The sequence below is a fragment of the Podarcis melisellensis genome, assembly GCF_964234715.1.
Source record: "Podarcis melisellensis genome assembly, chromosome: 1".
Lineage (NCBI taxonomy): Eukaryota > Metazoa > Chordata > Lepidosauria > Squamata > Lacertidae > Podarcis > Podarcis melisellensis.
This window is the reverse complement of record NC_138528.1, coordinates 22,040,882-22,062,240: the sequence shown is the minus strand read 5'-3', so window position 1 is coordinate 22,062,240 and position 21,359 is coordinate 22,040,882. Positions and strand designations below refer to the sequence as shown.

The 21,359-nt window shown below is 42.8% G+C and overlaps 1 protein-coding gene across 2 annotated transcripts in view; it reads left to right on the top strand.

Moving 5' to 3' along the window:
* SLC24A4 (solute carrier family 24 member 4) overlaps positions 1–19,631 on the top strand; it is a 106,639-nt gene extending 87,008 nt beyond the window's left edge. For both annotated transcript variants that reach the window (XM_081911791.1, XM_081911792.1), the window contains exons 11-17: positions 8,497–8,666; positions 10,334–10,472; positions 13,412–13,578; positions 15,265–15,379; positions 16,689–16,801; positions 18,068–18,133; positions 18,912–19,631. In XM_081911791.1, the coding sequence (XP_081767917.1) occupies positions 8,497–8,666; positions 10,334–10,472; positions 13,412–13,578; positions 15,265–15,379; positions 16,689–16,801; positions 18,068–18,133; positions 18,912–19,064 (923 nt within the window). In that variant the 3' untranslated portion in view covers positions 19,065–19,631. The remainder of the gene's footprint in view (positions 1–8,496; positions 8,667–10,333; positions 10,473–13,411; positions 13,579–15,264; positions 15,380–16,688; positions 16,802–18,067; positions 18,134–18,911) is intronic.
* Positions 19,632–21,359: the final 1,728 nt, after the last annotated feature.

Sequence of the window (21,359 nt, the reverse complement as noted above, 5' to 3'; positions counted from 1 at the left end):
CCCAATCACATCTGACACAGCTAGGCCTTTTCAAAATTACCCCAGTGCGAGGGCAAGGAGCCCTTTTCAGCCCAAAGGCCATGCTCAGTTGTAGGGAAGCTTCCAGGGTCCTCATGCCAGTGTTGGGCATGGCCAGAATCGAAAGGGAGTGAAGCAATGGATGTGACTCTTGCAGTTGTATGGTAGGCTACCTGCCAGATATGCAGAACTCAAGACTTTATGCACCCACATATATCAGATATATCTCTTCATCATCCATCTAGCCTGCAGGTCAATTCCAGCCAAGCAAAAGCACTCAAGGAGGACACAGGGCATGGCTCATGAGGGGCATGTGCTAGGAAGGGAATGCAGCCTAAGGAGAATTCAGAGATGCTGGGATGGCCACATGGAGCCCCAAAGACCGGGTGGGGGGAGGGTTATCCACCTTTGCCCTAGTACACGTCTTCACATGATGCTAACTGTCAGCATCGCCCTTGAGCCAGTGCCACCAACTGGACTCATACACTTCAGCCCCGACTGGGCTAGGCGAGCTGGGTAGCACTTCCAGAGACCACCTTCTGGACAGGAACAGGTCAAAGTGCTATGGACTCACAGCTTAGAATTGTGAGCACCGGATTCACTTCCACAAGAAGACAGTCGTCGCACAGCAGAGTATAGCAGAGTCTAGCAGAGTATAAACACGACTCGGAGAGCAGCTCTGTAGAATATCTTCTTTATTCTATCTACAACTATAATACAACTATATACAGAGCTAAATAGGTCTAAGCATAAATGAATGCTACACTGCACTGAATGTCTGCAGCTGCTCTTAGCAGCAACCTTATCTCTACACACGATCTCTGACACTCAGTCTCTCTCTCTCCGGCACACTGACTGACTGACTGACTGACTGACTTGGTGCTGGAGTAGAATAAGTAGAGAGCAGAACACGCCTCTTTCTCTCTGGAGAATCAGCAGACTCATCAGGAGATTCTTGGATATGGGAGGGGTGTCTGTGCCTGCACCTTTGCTGTGGTTTATTTGTTTATTTAAGATTATTAATAGACCACTCTTTGAGTGAAAGCCTCTCGGAATGGTTCGCACCAATTTAAATCAACAATCAAGTCAACAGAAGGTACAATATAACCAGCATGTGACGGAAACAAAAGATAGATTAAAACAAGTAATGCAAGCTGCACAAACTAGGAATACCTGTGTGAATAAAAAAGGTCTTTAGCTGCTGCTGAAAAGAGAGATTTTGCACCAGGCAATTCTCTCTTTGCACCTGGCAAGCATTCCAAAGTTGGGCCACTGGAAGGGAGAGTGCCCTATATCACCCGTCTTGTTGGCATTCTTGCTCTCAGGTATGGCCACACTTCTAGTGATGCACCTCAAGATTCCCACAGGTGCTTATTGGCTTCTCTTGGAATCTCAGGCTTATTTCTTGAATGGAAGCTGGCTCACAGGCACACTGTTTCTTCCCTGACTGACATGCCCTTGTGGCCACATAGATCATTCATGCAGATACATGCTCCCAGATGTATTATATATAGCACCGCCTTGGGACTTAGGATAGCATTGTTTTTCTTGCTGCATTCTGGAGGACCCTGGAGAACATCAGTAATAGGAGACAGTCATCTCTAAAAGACAGCTTAGCAATATACAACTACAGCAGAGCATTTTATGTATTCCAGGAGGCCATGCACAGAGCCTCAAAAAGGTCCAACATTCCTGGCAACGGCTCTCTTGCACCTAAGAACATGCAAAAGACTCGTTTGCAACATGCTGGGGTTCTGGTGCAGGTGTGCAGGAATCCCTTGTCAAGTCCATATGAATGGTGGAAAGCCTGGAAACTGTTTTAATAAAGCACCAAACAGAAGAACGTTTGTTTCAGCATTAATATGTGGCCGCTGAATTAGGAACAGCAGGAAAACTGAAGCATCCATAAGAGTGCTGGATTCCAGTGTGGAGCAAGTGTTCTGGCACTTTGGTATCATGTTGTGTCCTCAGAAGCAATTACTGGCACCCAGCTGTGCAAGATATGCTGCCTTTCACAGGCTTGTCTGTGAAGTTACCAGCAATTCCTGAGTGGGGAAAGTAACAGCCAAGAGACTGGTGCATTAGGTGGTACTACGAAGTGTTTGAATTTTTGAAGCGGACATTGAGAGATGGCTCTCACCATATACAGGCAGTCTCAACACTTGTAGGAAGAAAAGTAGGCATTTTTTAAAAAAACTGTTTAGAAAAGGAACTGCATCTTTTTCTTTCCTTCTCCCCCACCACCTTCCTTTTCCTGTTTAAACTAATGCTGCGTGGAAGACTATATTTCTGACTCTGTTTCTTTGATCCTGAAAGATTTCCATATCATCTATCTATCTATCTATCATCTATCTATCTATCTATCTATCTATCTATCTATCTATCTATCATCTATCTATCTATCATCTATCATCTATATCTATCTATCTATCTATCTATCATCTATCTATCATCTATCTATCTATCTATCTATCTATCTATCATCTATCTATCTATCTATCTAATCTATCCTATCTATCATCTATCTATATCTATCTATCATCTATCTATCTATCTATCTATCTATCTATCTATCTATCTATCTATCTATCTATCATCTATCTATATCTATCCATCTATCTATCTATCATCTATCTATCTATATCATATGTCTATCTATCTCCTCCTCTTTATGGAAAAGAAAAGTTTTCGCACAACAGTTATCGTTAGCTTTTTCTGTAAGGCTTCAAGCAGTGAGAATGCCAAGAGGTCTGTTCTTAGTTTTTGTCTTCCTTGCTTCGGTTTTGCTGTAATTTTTTTCACTCAAGGGGGAATGTTAATACAGCGTGAGTATCCATCTAGCATTGTCCTTTGTAAGAGCACTGTGCAAACTGAGCCAGAATGAAGCTATTTGCCATGTTAAAGCTGCACAATAGCTTGCCTTCGTTTGACCTCCCCTCTGCACAACTAAGTGCCTCCAGGCAGCCTTTTTGCTGCTAGCTGAAATATGCCACATCTTTCTGTTGCCCTGGCTGCTGAAACATGCCCTACTTGTAGCTTTGAGCACAGCCTCCAGCAAAGCTGCCCAGGTCCTTGGTTAACACCTCTCTTGGGTCAGTGGGGCTCAGATCTCACCTTAATCTTCTCCAGTGTATGAGTGCAAGGTCTGATTATTTTCTAACAAAGAACACCTGCTCTCTACCCAATGCATTCTACATCCTGATGGTGGGAATTCTATTACTTGAGGGTGCAGATAAAAGGGAGGTTCACAGACTGCTGAGCGGCCTTTGAAGCTTGTAACTTTTATTGCTTCCAAGAGCTTTGACTGGAAAAACATAAAAGCTTCTATTACTGGATTCTCATATATAGAGAGCTTTTCACCCAGAGGAAAATCCAATTTCAGAGACAAGCCTTCTACGCAAGAAGAGAAGATTTGTACCTTTGCTGCTAATGCCCATGTTTTGACAGTAATAACATGGTGGCTGGACCCCCTGGTTTTTATTGTGATGGTCCACAGATTGGCTTTGATTTCTAGCTAGTCAATAGAAACCCCATAGTGATTAAATACGTTAGGGCATGGGATTGTGTGGAATAGAGGTCAGCTGCCTCAACAACTTACATTCCAGAGGGTGGCATTTATCTTTTTTCGGCAAAAACAACACAGAGATGTGTGGCACTCTAAAAGATTAACAGACTTGTTGTACCATAGATTCCCCTGGGCTAGAGCCCAATATGTCTGATACAACTTACCTGAAACAATTGGGGCAGTGGTTCCCAAACTCCAGCACCACCCATGGACCACTTGAAAATTGCTGAGGGTCTTGGCAGACCACTTAATGATGTTTCTGCCCATTGTACCAGTTGTAATTTCTTATATTGTATTACAATCTGAATTCTAAGAAATGAAAGAAGCAATAAAAGTACAATAAAATAAAATAAAAAATTACACTAGAAGTACAATAAAAAAATCTAATTGAATATTCAGTGCTATAGATGTACAATCTCCCACCTTCAACCACAAATCTGCAGACACTCTGCAGACCACCTGGATGAAGCTGGTGGACCACCGATGGTCCACAGACCACAGTTTGGAAATCCCTGGACCAGGGTGCTCAGAAGGAAAAAGGACAGGACTTCTACCTATTTGATAATTATGCAGAAGAGGACATTATATATTTTTGTATCACTTTTACCAGAAGTAATTCCCTTTTCCCCTGCCCCACTTTACTCTAGAAGGTTGTAGTTACCCATGGCAGATGCTTGCTTCCTCCTGGGGAATGACCTCCTAGAAAGGACTACTTCAGGGTATACTGCAGCTTACCTCTTAGTGGAACAGCCAAGGGGTAAAATGCAATATGTGCTCAACACTCTACTCAACCTTGAAACCTGTGTTGCAGTGCACCGGGGGGTGAATCCACTTGAGACTGCAGTGAGTTGGTGGAAACAACAGCATTGTTCTCCCAGGTCCCAACTCCACTCACGGAGGCAGCACATTTGTTCCCCCAGCCTGGCTTGGCTATAAATGCTTATGGGTCAGGCCTGGGTCTTTTCTTTAAGCAACGGACAGATTCTTTCCCCCATTCCCATCTACAGAACTCTTCAAACACATTCCAAGCCTCAGCACATCCCATCTTCTTTGCTTGTTCACCAGTCTCTGTGCCTGCCTGTCCTTCAGCTCTCCCTTCCAGGCTTCCCCATCTTCTCCACCTGAGAAGTTCCATCTCATCCTGCTGAGATTTATGCAAGCAGCACCCTGGTTTCCTTGGTACCCATGGCTTGATGCTGATGTATAATCTCAAGGGGCAAAGAGAATCAGTTTGAAGCAACAAAGCCAGAGGACTTGCTATAAGCAAGAGAGTAATGTGCTGTGTTTGCAGTTAAGCTGCTGTTGGTGATGGGGGAAGAATATGATTCAGGTTGCATTTAAATGAAAACTTATTTAATTTGCATTTTCCAAAACAGTACAAGGACTGAAACACAGCCATCTTTTGAATTTCATATATGTCTGAAATTTGCAGGGCACTTCTCCAGCGAAGTAATGTGTACAAAAATGCATTTACAGTGTACATAAAAATACATATATCAGTCAAAATAACATTCAAAAATGCATTATGCTAGTGAAAACAGCTTGGTAAAAATGTGCACATTAGGGGAAACAATTGTAAAATGTGTGTGTTAGGAGAAATTTGCAATACAATGCTGGTGAGTTTTCATGAGGACTTTTAAGAAAATTGCAAACTGATGTGCAAGGAACTTAAGATTGGAAAAATGAGAAACTGAAACTGAGAGAAGCTAAAATTGACAGCCATAGCCAAGTCTTCCTGGGTCCAGAACCCAGGACCTTGATGCCTCTATACATAGAGTACAGCCTCCACCCTTGTATATCCTCCCAGGTACTTCAATGCTCATTCCTCAGTCTCACTGGGGCTCCTCAAGCAAGTTCCGTAGCAACTGCATTGATGCTTCCGTGTTGCTTTTAATAATGTGCTTCACCCGAGAGAGGCTTCCTTAGTAAGATTAGCTCTTTAAAAAATGCCATGACTTCTTATTCCACTAAAATCCAGCGATAAGCATCTGTGGCTGTCTCTTGCTCTTGATAATAATCATACTTAATGGCACTTAGTACTCCTGTAGCACTTTTGCCTAAGTGCTCAAGTGCTTCTCATAGATTATTCTCAGTAATGCCTGCAACAGTTCCATTAGATAGATAGACCAATATTTCCATCCTTATTAAAGGTATTGTGGCTAAAGCTAAGGTAGTGGCATGCCTAAGGCCATCTATGTTAAGTTCACGGCTCAGCTGGCATTTGAACCAGGCCCTTCCAGCTCATATATTCTGGTTTAACCATCTGAGGGGAGACTTTAACACAGGAGGTGAACCTTTGGACCTCTGGATGTTGAACTGCAACTCCCATCAGCCCCTACAAGCATGGGCAATGGTAAGGGATGATGGGAGTTGTAGTTCAGACTTATAGGTTCTCCACACTATCTTTAACCAGCTTCCTGAAGATTAAGAGTACCATACATAAGCTGCAGCCTTCCAACACCTACAGCAGTCATTGTGCTCGATCCAGACTGAGTGAGTTGTAGTTAATTCCCCACTGAAATTAATGGGGCTTCATGCAGGCATGACTAGTGCTGCCTCCAGGTTTTGGAGGCCCTTGGGGAAGACACCCTCCAGGGGCACTCCTCTATTAGTGAACATAGCTCTTCACTGCAGCAGACTAAGGTTGACCCCAGATACCTGGCTATGCTGACCCTTGATAGGCATGACTACCTTTTCAATGCAGCCCGGGTTCAGTTAACTTAGACTTCATACCTACCAACCTATGTGCAGCACAAAGGTGTAGTTTTTCTCAGTCCGGAGTCGTTCGTGCTAATCCTCAACATGCTGCTTTCAGTTTTGATTAATTCTACATCTTACCTTCCACAAAGTTACCTGATACACATTTGAAAACCCATCCCCTGATGCTTCCTACACATGCCTCAGGTGAATGAAAGTGGTGATCTCATAGCTGTCAACTTTTCCCTTTACTTGTGAGGAATCCTATTCAGAATAAGGGAATTTCCCTTTAAAAAAGGAAAAATAACAAACTAAATATTGATGTATGTAATTTTTATTTCTTAATTATATTTAGTGGTAGTATGGATGTATTGTTTTTTGTAACATAAAATCATTCAATAATTATTTTTTAAAGAAAAAAGTTGACAGCTATGGGTGATCTTGCCCACTCACCATGTCATTGGGCAGGTGTAGACACACACACACACACACACACACACACACACACAATCGCTGGGACCACCTGCATCGGTTTTCAAATGAATACACTGGGGGCCCCAGTTCAGTACAGAATTGTGTGAGCAGGGGGCAGGGACCCATCATCTCAGCTCAGCCTTGGGAGATGCTTCAGGTGATAGCCTGATACAGTCTGAAACTAAATGTTAGTTTTGACCCCTTCCCCACCTCTCTGACTGGTCTTCATCTGTTTTAGATAACAGGCATGTGATCACCAGGTGTGAGATTTTTCTGAGGGTTCTTCTGTTATTCTTTTGTTTGAGTTGAATGTTTTCCCTGATCTCCAGTGCTTTTTGAACTGAAATTCTACACTAATGACTCATTTGTTTATTTCATTTTCCTGTTGACTAAATTTTCCTGTTCCTGCTAATGTAAGTAACCTGCTGTAAATGTATATATTTATCCAACTTGATAAGTGAGGCAATAAAGAATGGTATTGCCCCTCCATTCTTTCCCTTTCCCCATTGTCCACATCCCCTTTTTCTCTGGGGTTAATATTTTACTTCATTGCAATGTGTTTTCTAACACCACATGTCTCCTGTCTGCTAAGCCTTGCTACACTTGCTATGTCCAGCTGGTTGCATTTGTTGTTAATACTTGCATGCATTTATTATGTGTTCCTTTTATTAATTCTCAGGGCTGCATGTCCCCCTGACCCCTCTGGTTTAGTAACAGAGTTAAGGATAGCTTAAAGCTCCTATTTATATATAAATTGTCGCAATTCCTTTGAAACAAGTCTTTGCTAAGCAGCACAGTAACCTGAAAAGTTACAGTGAAGACAAAAGCACCTTCTAATATCATAGTTGAGGCTGAAAGGATTAAATCATTTGGTTGCTAGGGCAATGAACAGGCTACAAACTTGCTCATTCTTTTGAATAGTAATACTCATTTCTGAGGAGCTGTCTTCTCTGACTCAGCAGTGATTGACATTTTAGTGTTATTATTGGGTTGGACCCACTATGTGTGTGCAGAACTACTCCCACACTACTCTCCATGTTGTCCTGCTGACAGAACGGGGGAAGGGGTTTTCAGATATTCCCCTCCTTTCCCCTTGCAGCCCCCTGTGTCCCCTAAAAATCTCTGCTCAAGTGTTGGGGGACAATCTAGGAACAGCATGGGAGTCGGCACTGAGAGCAATGGGCAGAAGGGGTAATAGGTGAATATTGCCTCCTATGAAAGGGCAAGTCTGAATCCAACCTGTTATAATGAGTTATTTATTATGATGGTGCATATTCCAGACAAATTATGCACTTTTAAGGCCTTTTAATTCTGATGGCAGGGAGATGAGCACATGCTAACTGTTTCTGTTTAGATCAATGAGATGGAACTTGGGTTAGATTGCAGCCTTGATTATAAATTTACCACATGAAATTCAGTAGATGCTATACAATAAGCTTACGTTATAACAGACAAATTATTAAGCAGTTGATTAAATTAATCAAAGAGATTAGTGGGTCAAGGTGAAGTGCAAAGGGGAAGCCTGCCTGTTTCCCCACATACCCAATCTCTTTCTACACAACTGCAGCATAAAATGGCATTGTTGACGTACTACCTAATTTTGCTGATTAACGATTTTTAAGGCTCCAGGTGACATTACGCTTCAGCAGCCTATAAAAGCCATTAAGGGGCAAGTAAGGGCAGAGGCAGGCTCAGAAAAGGAAGCAAATTGTATAGCTAACCATTGGCATTGTGGTCAATAGTGAAGGGAACGCAACAGTATGGCCGAAACTCCGTTGTGATGGTCGATGAGATCATTTGTTCCAGTCCTCCAAAATATCGTTTCCCTGAAGCTGGCTTGCGAATAATGATTACAAACAAATTTGGGCCGAGAACCAGGCTACGGATGGCAAGCAGGATTATTATTAACGAGGTGAGTCTGCAAGGGCGGGAATAATTAAAGCGCTTACTCAATCATTTTTTATTTTTCGCAATTCATTTCATCACTGTTATGTATTGTTTATGCAGCAGTCAATGTATATGATGGTTTACAGAATAATTTATTTGGAAAGTACAGTACTTTGCCCAAAGGCATTCACAATCTACTAAAGTTTTACAGCGAGAAGGGAATTGGAAAGAGGAAGGATAGGGGCGAAAAAGGGAACAAGGGAACAAATGCATGTAATTTGTTGTGGTTCCATATTTCATTATCTGAAGTACTCCTTCACACAAGCTGCAGTCCTGAAATACTTATTCACACTAAGCCACCACCTTAGGTAGCTTTTTAAAAGGCATTAGATAAATCTGCAAGGGAAAGATCTATCAGTGAATATTAGCTGGAAAAGTGTACAGAACCTTTCTGCCCAGAGGCAGTATACTGGGGAGCAGCAATGGGAGACTGCTCTTGCCTTGACAGAAGCATTCAGCTGACCACAGTGTGGAAACAGGATGTTGGACTAGATCAGGGTTTCTCAAACTTGGATCTCCAGCTGTTTTTAGACTATAGTTCCCATCATACCTGGTCCTGCTAGCAAGGGATGGTGGGAGTTGTAGTCCCAAAACGCAGCTGGAGACTCAAGTTTGGGAAACCCGGCACTAGATTAACCCATTGTCATATCCAGCAGGCCTATTTGTATTTTTGTGTGGTTAAGAATGAAGATGTGTGACAGCTTAAGCAAGCAATGACTTCATAGGTAATACTTAACTGGATTTGGGCTCTTGTTTCCAGTGATAATGTCTAGGGCTCATTGTTTCTGACCATTGGCCACTTGCCAACAACATCTGGCGGGCCACTGGCTCCCTACCCCTGGTCTAGGCAAGATGATCAGGAAGGCATTTTAAAGTGCACTTTTAGTGATGGCAAAAATATGGACCAGATGAAGATAGGCAGCTCATCTGATTTCTTGTTAACCTAGATGCCCTTTTTGTAGCATACAGAAGATCCCATCTCACTGTATTTGTTTAAAAAATATTTCACCTTTCCTCCAAAGGCATGATTCTCTCCCCCTCTCACTCACATTTTATCCTCACAACAACCCTGTGAGGGTAGGTTAGACTGAGATAGTGACCTTCATGGTTGCAAGGGAGTTTTGAACCTGAGTCTCCCCAGTTCTTGTTGAGTCTTTACACCTTCACTGTAGGTGTATTAAATATTCTTCTCTCTCTATTTTATCAATGTGCTGCCCCTCCAGTTATTGAGATATCTTTCTTTTCTCCATTTCCAATGTTCTATCGGAGCTCAAGGGAAGGAATAAATTTTATGGTTCTTGATATTATTTATGTTGATGCAAGAGGAAAACTTAGAATTATATAGAAATAACCTATGGCAGCAGCATTTCATCTATATCAACAGGATTTTCAGTCTGAAAGAAAGAAAGAAAGCCACACATGTGCTGAAAATATGCCAGAGTAAATCTTTGGATCCAACCATAGAGGGCCAGAAATGGCTAACTGATGAATTCTAAAACCAGAATTGCTCAAAGATGACATGGAGGGAGGGAGTACTTTATGGCAAAATTATATAAACAAACAAAAACAAGTAAGATTAGGAAACACTCCAGAAATGGTGTATTCACTGGATTTGGTTCACATGTCTTCTAGCGCCAGCGACTAATTCATGCTGCCAATGGCAAGCTGATCCAGAATGGGAAGCATGAGAATATCGAAAATGGGGCCATCCATGTTGATAACCAAGAAGAGGAGCATGAACATACCAACCTGTCTCCTTTTTCACCACCAGGTAAATCTCAATTGTATCACAGAATGAATGGGTGAGCAAGATCGCTTTGCCCCATGGAACCAGCCATGGCATTCAGCTTCCAGACTATCACCACCACCCTCCAGCCAGCCAGTTCCTCTCACTTCCAGCTCTAAGAACATGAAAAGCTGAACCAGACCATTGGTCCATCTAGCTCAGTATGGTCTACACTGACTAGCAGTGGCTCAGGCCAGGGTTTCATGCAAGGGTCTTTCCCAGCGTGACCTGGAGACGCTGGGTATTAAGCAAGGGTCCTTCTTGTGCTTTGCCATTGAGACCCAGCTCTTCTCCTTTTCCTTTGATCACCAGTTCTGTCGTTTCCCCATTCTCCTACTCTGCTTTGTCTTCTTACTGGTTGGCCTAGCAAAAAGGAGAATAGGTATATTCAAGTTGCCTGCTTGGGTCGTCTACCATTTGGAGACTCTGTGTTCATTAACGCGTGCTCACCCAGGGGCCAGGGATAGTATGCAAGGCAAACTTTTCATCTGTAAACAAGTGAATCTTGTACACATGTTTGGAATTGTTTGGCTGTAATAAAAGTAGTCTCCAAGTTATGATCTCAGTGAGTGAATATTTGGTCTCCTTAAAGTGAACTCGTATTCCTTATCAGCTTTATATTTCCAGAAACGATATCTTAGATTTGTTGCCATTGCAAGTGGTCTTAGTATTTTGGGTTAGGAAATGTGCACAAAGGGAATATCTGAATCACAAACTGATTTGATAAACAACTCCTCTTCCCAGGCAGCCCAGGAAAGGGCAGTTATGTGAAGATGGCAAAGAGAATTCTCAGCTTTCTCAGTAAACTAGAAAAACACACCCCAGGATTTTTTATAGGAAGCCAAAGCAGCTAAAGTCATATAGAATGCTTGTACATTTTTGTGAAGATATGCCCCAGAGACTGATTGTGGCATATGGATGAGTCTTATGGGGTACATTCAGACTATTTCCTGCAAATCTATGCTTCCTTCTTCAAGAATTGCAGGCTTCCGTTTCTCCCTCCCCTTTAAATGCTGAAGTTGCAATATTTCAACCATATGTCCCCTTCCTTGAAACCCCTTCAGATAAATTAGATGCAATTTGCTGTAGATTAAGAAAGAGACCTTCAGAGGGGGAGAGTCATCAAATGGTTCAGATCACGGAAGTAGCTACATTTTACATCTACTGTACTGTACTGGTTTCTGTGGACTAGAACCTACTTCATCAGACTCCACAGGGTTCTTTGTTGTTTCTGCTGCAACATACCCACCCGGAAGTTATTTTAATGGAACACCCGCAGCAAATTGTGCCCATTGGGTCAAATATTTATGCCTTTAACTTCCTGACTTTAATCGGACCCAGTTCATTCAGCCCTAGGAATAAATGACTGCGGTGAATTGTTATGAAGACACAAAACTTCTTCTAACCTTAAGGTTAGAAGAAATTGCTGAGAACAGCTTAAAACCAATCTGTGGTTTTTGGCTATTGGTTTAGCTATGCGCCAAATTGTGTTCTACTCTCTATGTTTCATTGGAAAACTCGTAGAGTCTTTGATCTATATTCAATATGTAGCTGGTGAATTACATTGCTCGTATCTTGTTAAGTCACTTTGAAACCTTTTCTTTTTTATATAAATTGACTGGCAAATGTAAATTATAGTCACAGTCGTAATGGCTCTCGCCTCCTCTCCCCTTTTGGGATTTGTTTAGCTCCCTGAACATCGTCATCATCATTATTTTACCAGTCGCTGGTAACCAAAGGATGGGAGAGTTCTCTTGTGCTCAAATCCTGCTTGCTGGTTTCCCACAGGCATCTGATCAGCCACTGTGAGAACAGTATGCAAGGCTAGATGAGCCATTGGTCTCATCCAGCAGGCTCTTATATATATATATAGAAATGCAACCTGCATTTAATAATAATAATAAAAAAGAGTGAGAGAGAAATGAACAAACAGAACTTCCTACATCCTGTAAGGCTTAGTGGTTTGAATTAAGAATAGAACTGCTGGTTTAGCTACTAGCTTAATTTTAATTTGTTTATTCAGCTTCTTTTTAAAGAACATCCTTTACAATAGTTGATGTACAGCTGACCGCACTGACCAGCAGCTCTTATGCTTCAGACTACAAAGGAGTAATGGATCAGTTAAGAATTCAAGGGTTTACATAAGAGCCCTGAAGACCTGTGGAATAAAATCACGAGGTTTTTTTTTTAGTATCTGTTCTTCTGCTGTTGAATTTTGTTGATATTCTAGGACTTCTGCATGCACAATGAGAATTCCTTTCCCCCTCCTCTCCCCATGTGCCCCCCCCAAATCTGTTCTCTGTTTTTCACCAGCCTTCTGGGGGGAAAATTGGGGTAGGGTAGGGATACGTGGAGAGAGGAAAGGCAGAGGAGCTCCTGTTGTACAGGCAGAAGTCCTTGTATTAACAAGATGACTTTGCAGAATACAACCCTATATGTCTACCCTCTGCCTTTGGTCTGTAACATCTCAAGGCCAAACTAGACATTTGAATTTCTGTAATGGGTTTTTTAAATGAATAGTCAGTGGAAGGCCAGGGGGAGAAGACAGATCAGAACGTCGTCATAGAGGGCGGTTTTACCCTGTCTTCACATCAAGCTCATGATCCACAACAACTGTTCACAAAGGGAAGCAAGCATTACCCATTAACTGAATCCTGTCCAATAGGTTAACTGTTTTCTGTACATGCATACTAAAGGCCAAATTAGACATGAGGAAAGAATATGGTTGATAACGCTAATGTGGAGGGTGGAGCAGGGATCGGGGCCATGTTTTTGTTGACATCTCATTTTATTCTGAACAGTTGCATATGGGCACCAATAAATTGCATATTTTTATATTTTTTTAAAAAAATTATCAACGTGCCCACATTTTATGTTTAAGTACCAATATTCAAATTGCTCCTTTTCTCTTTCTCATTTTTCAGATGGAAAAATGGACAAAGTCAAGTGGATTCTGACCTGGCCGCTGATAATCCTCCTCTTTTTCACCATCCCAGACTGCAGCAAACCACGATGGGAGAATTTTTTCATGCTGACGTTTCTCTTATCCACCCTGTGGATTGCTGTGTTTTCCTACTTTATGGTGTGGCTGGTGAGTGCAAAGACACATTTTAACATGAAGATTTATTTTGAAATACAGTTCAGAATACAGGTTCCAGTAAGGAATAACTCCACATACCAACACAGGAGGTAGGGAATAGATGATGTGATAGAGGCACCATTGGCCATGATATGCACTCATCCCATTATCATCTCTGCTCACACAAACAGGGACATTTCTTTGTTGGGTTCAGTAACCTGCAAAGCAAATTTGGCCAGCGACAACTATGGGCAAAAGTGTGTGTGTAATTGTAGGCATCTACATATTTACTATATAGTTTCGTAGCCTTAATTATATTTTATTGTCATTTGTTTTTAAAAAAACATAGGCAACTGAACTTCCATCTTACCACCACCATTTAATTATTTTAAAACAAGTTTATGCACCACATTTTTATTTTGCATTTCCTCCAAGGAGTGCACATACATTGTCTAACTTGCTAATTTCACCTTCACAACAAGCCTGTGAGGCACTTTGGACTGAGCTATGGTGGCTGGACCGAGATCATCCAGGCAGCTTCAGGGTTGAGTTCTAGTCTTCTATAGTAGCTCAGGCACAGGGGCCATATGAGGTCCTCTCAAGTCTCTACCTCACTCCTGGGACTCTCATCAGGCCAAGCCACCTCTCCCCAGACCACAACACCTTACTCATCCTGCTCTGTGCCCTCCTCAAAAGGGCTTTTGCCCAGCAGAATGTGTCCTCGAACCATAGCAATGCTTCTTGCTTGTTTGGATGGAGACAGGTGTGTCTGTGAGTAAGCCTATGATTGGCTGGAAATTCCCCTAATGGGCAAGGGTAAGAGACACACCCATTGTTCTGCCCACCTTTCACTTGTCCGCCTGCTGCAACCACCACACCACGTTGGGGGTCCCATCTGCACTATACAGCTAAAGCACTGTTATGCTTCTTTAACAGTCATGGCTTTCCCCCAAAACATCCTGGGAGCTGTAGTTTGGGTGTTGAGAGATGTTAGGAGACCCCTATCTCTCACAGAGCTACAATTCTCAGAGTTCCATGGGGAAGAGGGATTGTTTGTTGAACCCCGTCTGGCAACTGTGGCTCTGTGAACAGGTTTCTCCTATCAACTCTCAGCACCCTTAACAAACTACACAGTTCCCAATATGCTTTGGGGGAAACCATGACTATTCACAGTGGTATAATAGTACTTTAAATGTATGGTGGCCTGGCTTTCTATGGTTTTCCTGCTGTGTTAGATCAGCAGCGAAGAGTCGTGCCCATTGGAAGAGAAATATATAGGTATTTAGGATAGAACCCAAGGGCTGCATAGTTGAACCATCCCAGGCAGCTTATGTACGGACTGCCACTTCACATGTTTTTTGATGCCTCACACAGGCGCTGGGAATGTCTCCTGCACAATTTCTATTAAATGAATGGGAGGTACACAATGGAACACACCACACAGCTTTCCTCTTGTGGATGATCCCTGTTATCTGCAAACACCTTTTTGTTGTTGTTGTTGTTGTTCTAGGTGGTTAGGCAGATTATTGCTGCAGTTTAGTTCCATTTCTGAAATTCTCATGTTTGTGTGTTTGATTCACTTTAACTCCCACACACTTAAGGAGTTAAAGTATCCTGTGAGTCACAATTCTTTTTGTGAATGCCAAAAAAGAGGCTTCTCTATTGTTTTCAACTCCTGTGTTTTCCTTTGTCGCGTAGGTTACGGTGATTGGTTACACTCTGGGGATCCCTGATGTTATCATGGGCATTACCTTCCTAGCTGCAGGAACCAGTGTGCCAGACTGTATGGCCAGTTTAATAGTAGCAAGACAAGGTATGGTCTGCATCGGTTTCAGGGAAATGGGGCGTGTGTTCTCGACAGATTCAAGCAATTCTCTTGCGTGTGATATACACAAATGGGTTTGACCCTGTTTGAAAAGCAATGTGCGGCTAAAATAGGGTTGCAATGGTTAATCACTTAGATTAATCAAATAAATACTTTTCATTAACTAAATAGGTGCTCTTGATTAATTGGGTAGCAGGTATATGCATACATGCAAGGAAAAGGACAGAATACCTCATTTAAGATGTTGCTGGACACCTGCAGTTTTGTAGAAGTTAAAAATTACTGGTTCTGGTATGCGTATGCAATTTTTAAACCAGTTTTTATAAAGTGCCCCCCTTTCATATAAGATCTCTGCTGCTATGCACATATTAGATCATCTAGAAAGAAAGGGGGGGAATCCATGTCATACTAAAACAAATATTTGGTCAGTGCAACATTTCTGCTTGCTTACCAGAATAACCTCCCCTCTCCTCCCCTTGTGTGCTGTTCTTGGGGGGGGGGGTTCTCCCAGAGGTTAACTCTCCAGATGTTGTTGGGCTGCATCTCCCATCATCCCTATTAACCAATGATGCATGGGGCTGCTGGGAGATGGCGCTCAACAACATCTGGAGGGCCACAGGTTTCCCATTTCTGATTGGGTTTTGTACTGGTCAAGGGAAGCAATCAGTGGAGAGCCCTAGAATCCATGCTGAAGTTTTTACTCCAACCTCAGAGTTCATGTGGCATATCTTAAATAAACTTTTTTTACCTTTAACTGGGTCTCTTCTGGCATTTATGAAACAAATTTGAATCATCAGTCAAGAAAATAATTACAGCTGAAATAAAAAGTACTAGCTATTAGGATTAAGTGAATGTCACTGTATTAAGCTACATGACTAAGGTGCCAAGGGTGTCACATTATTCTCCAAGATTTAGTCTTTCCATACCTTAGAACTACAAATATACTATGGTTTTGAACCAGTCCAGATGGCATGGGACTCATTCCCACACTATGAGCCATGAAGACTATTGTTTTCTAAACCTGGTGAGAATTCTCAGAGAGATCCCTGGCCAGCACACAAACCTACAGCCCCCAAGGCCATGACAGCTAAGACCATCTAACCCTTGGTTGATAACGAGAGTTACTGTATCAGTCTGACGTGTACCAGGAGAAAACCATAAAAATAAAACACACAAGAATGGTGATAAGCTTATTGTCTAAACATGACTTGTCCTCTCTACTTCTTGCTTGGTTGTAAAGACAGTCGCTGCATGAATCAATGTGCTTGTTTTAATTGTGAAATTATTCCCTATTCAGGCTTAGGTGACATGGCAGTTTCCAATACAATTGGCAGCAATGTGTTTGACATTCTGGTGGGCCTCGGAGTGCCATGGGGCTTGCAGACGATGGTGGTTAATTACGGCTCATTTGTACGTATACAAACGTAGACATTCCTCATTAAACTTCTTGTTTCAGAAGCAGATACATTTGAAAGACCATTATCTGGGTACTGCTTAGCTGAAATTCCTAGGTGTTCAAATTCACTGTGTGTTCAGTCCTCCAAAATTTCACACACACACACACAATAGAGAAAACGCTGTACATAGATTCCATAATTTGATTTCTCCAACCCAGATCTTCTTGACCAAGTACTTTGATCCCCTGCTATGACACCACTATAGTTTGGGGAGTTGGGCCTTGCAAGGCAGGGGTGGAGAACCATTGGCCCTCCAGTTGTTGTTGCACTACAACTCACATCATTATCCCTGACAGTTGGCCATGAAGGGCCTTGATTCAGTAGCCCTGCTGACAGGTGAAAACAATGGCTACTTTTTCTCCCTTCACATGGGCCAGCTGCCCAACTGGAAGTAGTGCCTTGACTGTTGCAAACTCCGCAGATATAATATGTGTCCAATGAGTTCAGCCACACATAAAGCAGCAAGACACCCCAGAAGCCTCCCCAATAATACAGAGGCATCTGTAGTGTCCTTCTGTTTATCATGGGTCCCCAACAATAGGCCGTGGAACGGCCAGTGGGCTGTGCCTGGCCTAAGGCACTGTGTAGCTCAATATAATGGGTGGTTCTAGATGTTGAAGCTTCCCCAACTGCTACTGATTTCTCATTTGTTAGTCTTCAGCTCCTGGTTTGATAGGATTGCTCCCTCTGCTGTTGCCAAAGATATAGCCTTATCCTCTCCTCACTTTGCCCAGTCAAAAGCACAGAGAGATCAGTTGCGGATCAGTGGGCTCTGAAATTTCAGCAGTGCCCTGTGCCATGCTAAAATTTGGCACCCCTCCCTTGCCTCTCATGCTCCATTCTACATCATCGTTGTGGCACCCCCTGCAGCACTAGCGCCAAGTGTGGCAGAGGCAGTCCTGCTACCCTAAAACCACCTCTGCAGAGATGCATTACACCCCAGGTTCCTGTTGGAAGCTAATTTTTGTTGTGGAAAAAAATGTCTGATCACTGCTTCTCTCTGGTTCTTTAATCAGATCCTTTTCCGCTGATGTCCATAGCACAGTCCCCACTGACTTCAAATGAGCAGAAAATTTCCTTTGTTTATACAGAACTAAACCTTGTTCATTATTTCTGCATGCACCATGTTATGTAGAAAACAGCAATTTGCTAGTTAGTGCGTCCTTGAGGTACAGTGGCATAGTTTTCAGCTGCATTTTTCTCCTTCTGATTTTCATAGGTCAAGATAAACAGCAAAGGTCTAGTCTATTCTGTCGTCCTTCTCCTGGGATCTGTAGCTCTTACTGTAAGTGTGTATTGTATTAGTCATTCTCTGCATCCAGTCAGTTTCATGTGGTACAGCTATATAATTTGAATGTGATGCCAGAAGCCAGGTTCTCCAGAGAACTTCACAATTCGTGTATTTTTAGATGCCAAAGCTTCATTGAAATCCATGAAATCTCAAGAGGTATATTTCCTTTATATTTTAGGTAACACTAAAGGCAGCTGCGAATCTCACCTGACTAGAGCAACATGCTGTCATGTTTCAAGGCTGTCATTCAGTTAAATAAATCCTAATTGGTTGATCACATGAATTGTAGTTAGTCAATTAAATTTCCAGACATGCTTTAATTTAAGATAAATAATGGCTCTGAAGTGATGATGATGATATACTTCCTTTGGGTTTTATCCAACATTGGGGCTTCATGCAGAATATGTATCATGGGCTGGGTATGAACCAAGGTCCATACCACAACAGGTGACCCCCCCAAGCCCTATTTCTCTGCATATCCTCCTCCTCTGCCGCCACTTTTGTACTCTTTTATGCAAGTGAGCATTGGACAAGATGCTCCCCTTCTGCTCCCACCTGCTGTTTGTGTACTGCAAAGCTTCACTCAGAAATCCCTGACAGTCTCTCATCTGCTACTGGTTTGGGGGGGGGGGTAAAAATCCTCATGACATCAGAATGCATGGATGCCAGTTTCCTTGTGCAGTGATTGAAATACAAATTTAGAAAGGTCCTTTGAGACTGAAGCATTTGTTTCCTCCACTACTTGTTTAACTCATGCATCATATTCTTGCAGGTTGGCGGGATCCATATAAACAAATGGAAACTTGACAAGAAACTGGGCATCTACGTGCTCGTTCTTTACGCCGTTTTCTTGTGCTTCTCGATACTGATAGAGTTTAACGTCTTCACTTTTGTCAACTTTCCAATGTGCCGAGAAGATGACTGAAAGAAACCGCCGTCAGATGTCATCTATGTCGTTGTGCTATAAATGACAGGAGACATTTTACATTTCTACCTGCTTCTTATCCAAAATCTCAGTGTCTTTCCTGCTTCATCACCTTACAGGCACTTTTCCTCTACTTGGAAGGAAAGCAGATGCTTCTTTGAATAACAAGCTCAAAGCAACCAAAGCATTTCCCTCTTGCTCCTCTTTGCCGTGGATCTCAAGCAAAACTTGCAAAAGCCCAGTGGTATCCTGTTTCAGGCTCATTTAGGCAGTCAACCATCCATCAACATTCATATGAAGCTTGTTGCGGGCAGGGGGTGGGGGACATACCTTCCTTTGGCTTTCCAAATAAGAGGAAAGAGAAAGGGTTGAGATTTTATCTTGGGTCCTAGCAAGCATCTTGGCCATGGTCTCTAATGGACTTACTATGGCATGCACTACTAAGGACCTCCTATTTGCACCCCCCTTTCAAGTGCTCTGTTTATAGAGAACTTTCACTGACGCTGAGGAGTCATTGGTGGTGTTCAGTAGTACTTTGTCACCCTGTTTTTACTTTTTTATTTTATTTTTTAAAAGAAAGGTGTGAAAGATACAGCAACAGTAAGAGAAGGAAAAGGATAATACAGCACTACTGATGATGTACTCTGAAAATATTGGTACCTAAAATGGGGCTGTCCATACTTGAAAATAGCAACAACACATTGTCCTGCAATCAGTGAGGAACAATTGCAAATATCAAGCTTGACTATACATGGAATATTAAGCTTACAAGTCAAAATGTTGTGCCAGCACCAGTAAGCGTAACCCCTAATTTTAGAGGAAAACTGAAAACTTAAATCCTGGGTGCTCAGTCACTAAGTGTGAAGGTAATCATCTGATGAAGAAGAAGAAAAAAGTCTGTCTAATCCAAATGCCTTCCAGGTCTTCATAGGTGCACTGTGGATTTGGAGGTCTTTAACATATTCGTAATAGATGTAGCTGCTCTAAAAGTTGTTGCACAACCCCTGGTTTGTTGTTGTTCTGCTATTGGGGCTCGTCTCCACCATCCTGAAGGTGGATTGAAATTTCAGCTGCGTCTCTCTTTAAGTGCCCAGTGGAAATGGCCGTGCAATCGCTTTGCCACATGCTCAAGCCTTTCTTTTCCAAACAGGCTTGTGTTTTAGCAAAAGGTTTTTGGGGGAAAACTGGGGAGTAGGATCACGGTAAAAGAGCTGTTACCCTGCTTTGAAAAACTGGGACCTGAGCACACAGTGAAATAATTTTGGTGCACTGCATGGTGTGCACAGGTAGACATTATTATTCATGCCCTGCACATTTGAACCCACTTTTGGGCACAGCCTGCGCTTGCTTTGTTAGCACTGTGATCATTATTGGCTAAGAATGCAGAGACTAATTGATGCCCCGTATCTGCTGAGTTTGGCAAGCAGCACCACAGTCCCAGTCCAGTGAAAAAACTTAGAAACATTGGGGGGGTGATATCAATTGAGAACCCTTAAATCCAAGCACATGGGCAGTTTCATGGAGGAAAGCAAGGGCCCCAGCTATTTCCCTGCTCGATTGCTTTGCTGCCATCCACTGCTCAGCACTTTGCAGACTAAATTCTCTCTCACCAAGGCTGCATCTGCACCATACCTTTTAAACACTCTTATGCCACTTTAACAGCATGACTTTCCCCCTCCCAATTTTTTTTGGGGGGGAACTGTAGCTTGTTCAGAGTCTTAAGAGTTGTGATGAGGCCCCTATTCTTCACAAAGGGTTACAATTCCCACAGTTCCCTGGGCAGTGAGATGCAGTGGCAGAGGAAGAGGGGTGCGTGGGGGCGGGCTGCCGTGGGTATCACCACTGGGGGGGTGACAAAATGCCATGCGGCACTCACTGAGGGGCCTGCAGTGCGCCCGAGCCATGCGTCGCTCCTGGGAGAGACTTGGTGGCTTGGGCGCGTGCAGGCTCCGCTCTGCCCGAACGGTCCACCCGCTGCCTCCCCCCAGCTGTAGGGCGGCTGAGTGGGAGGAGGCAGGTGGACTCCGGAGGCCCTGCGGTGGCTCGCCCCAGGCACCCAAGAGGCTTCCTCTGCCGCTGGTGAGATGAACTGTTAAACTACCCTGGGAATTGTAGCTCTATGAAGGGAACATAAGACTTCTAACAACTCTCAGCACCTTTAAACAAGAGTTCCCAGAATTCTTTGGGGGAAGGTATGACTGTTTAAAGTAGTACAATAGTGCTTTAAATGTATGCTGCCAATATGGCCCAAGTGCACTCTGAGAATTTATATGAGCTCAGTCTGCATCCAAGAGG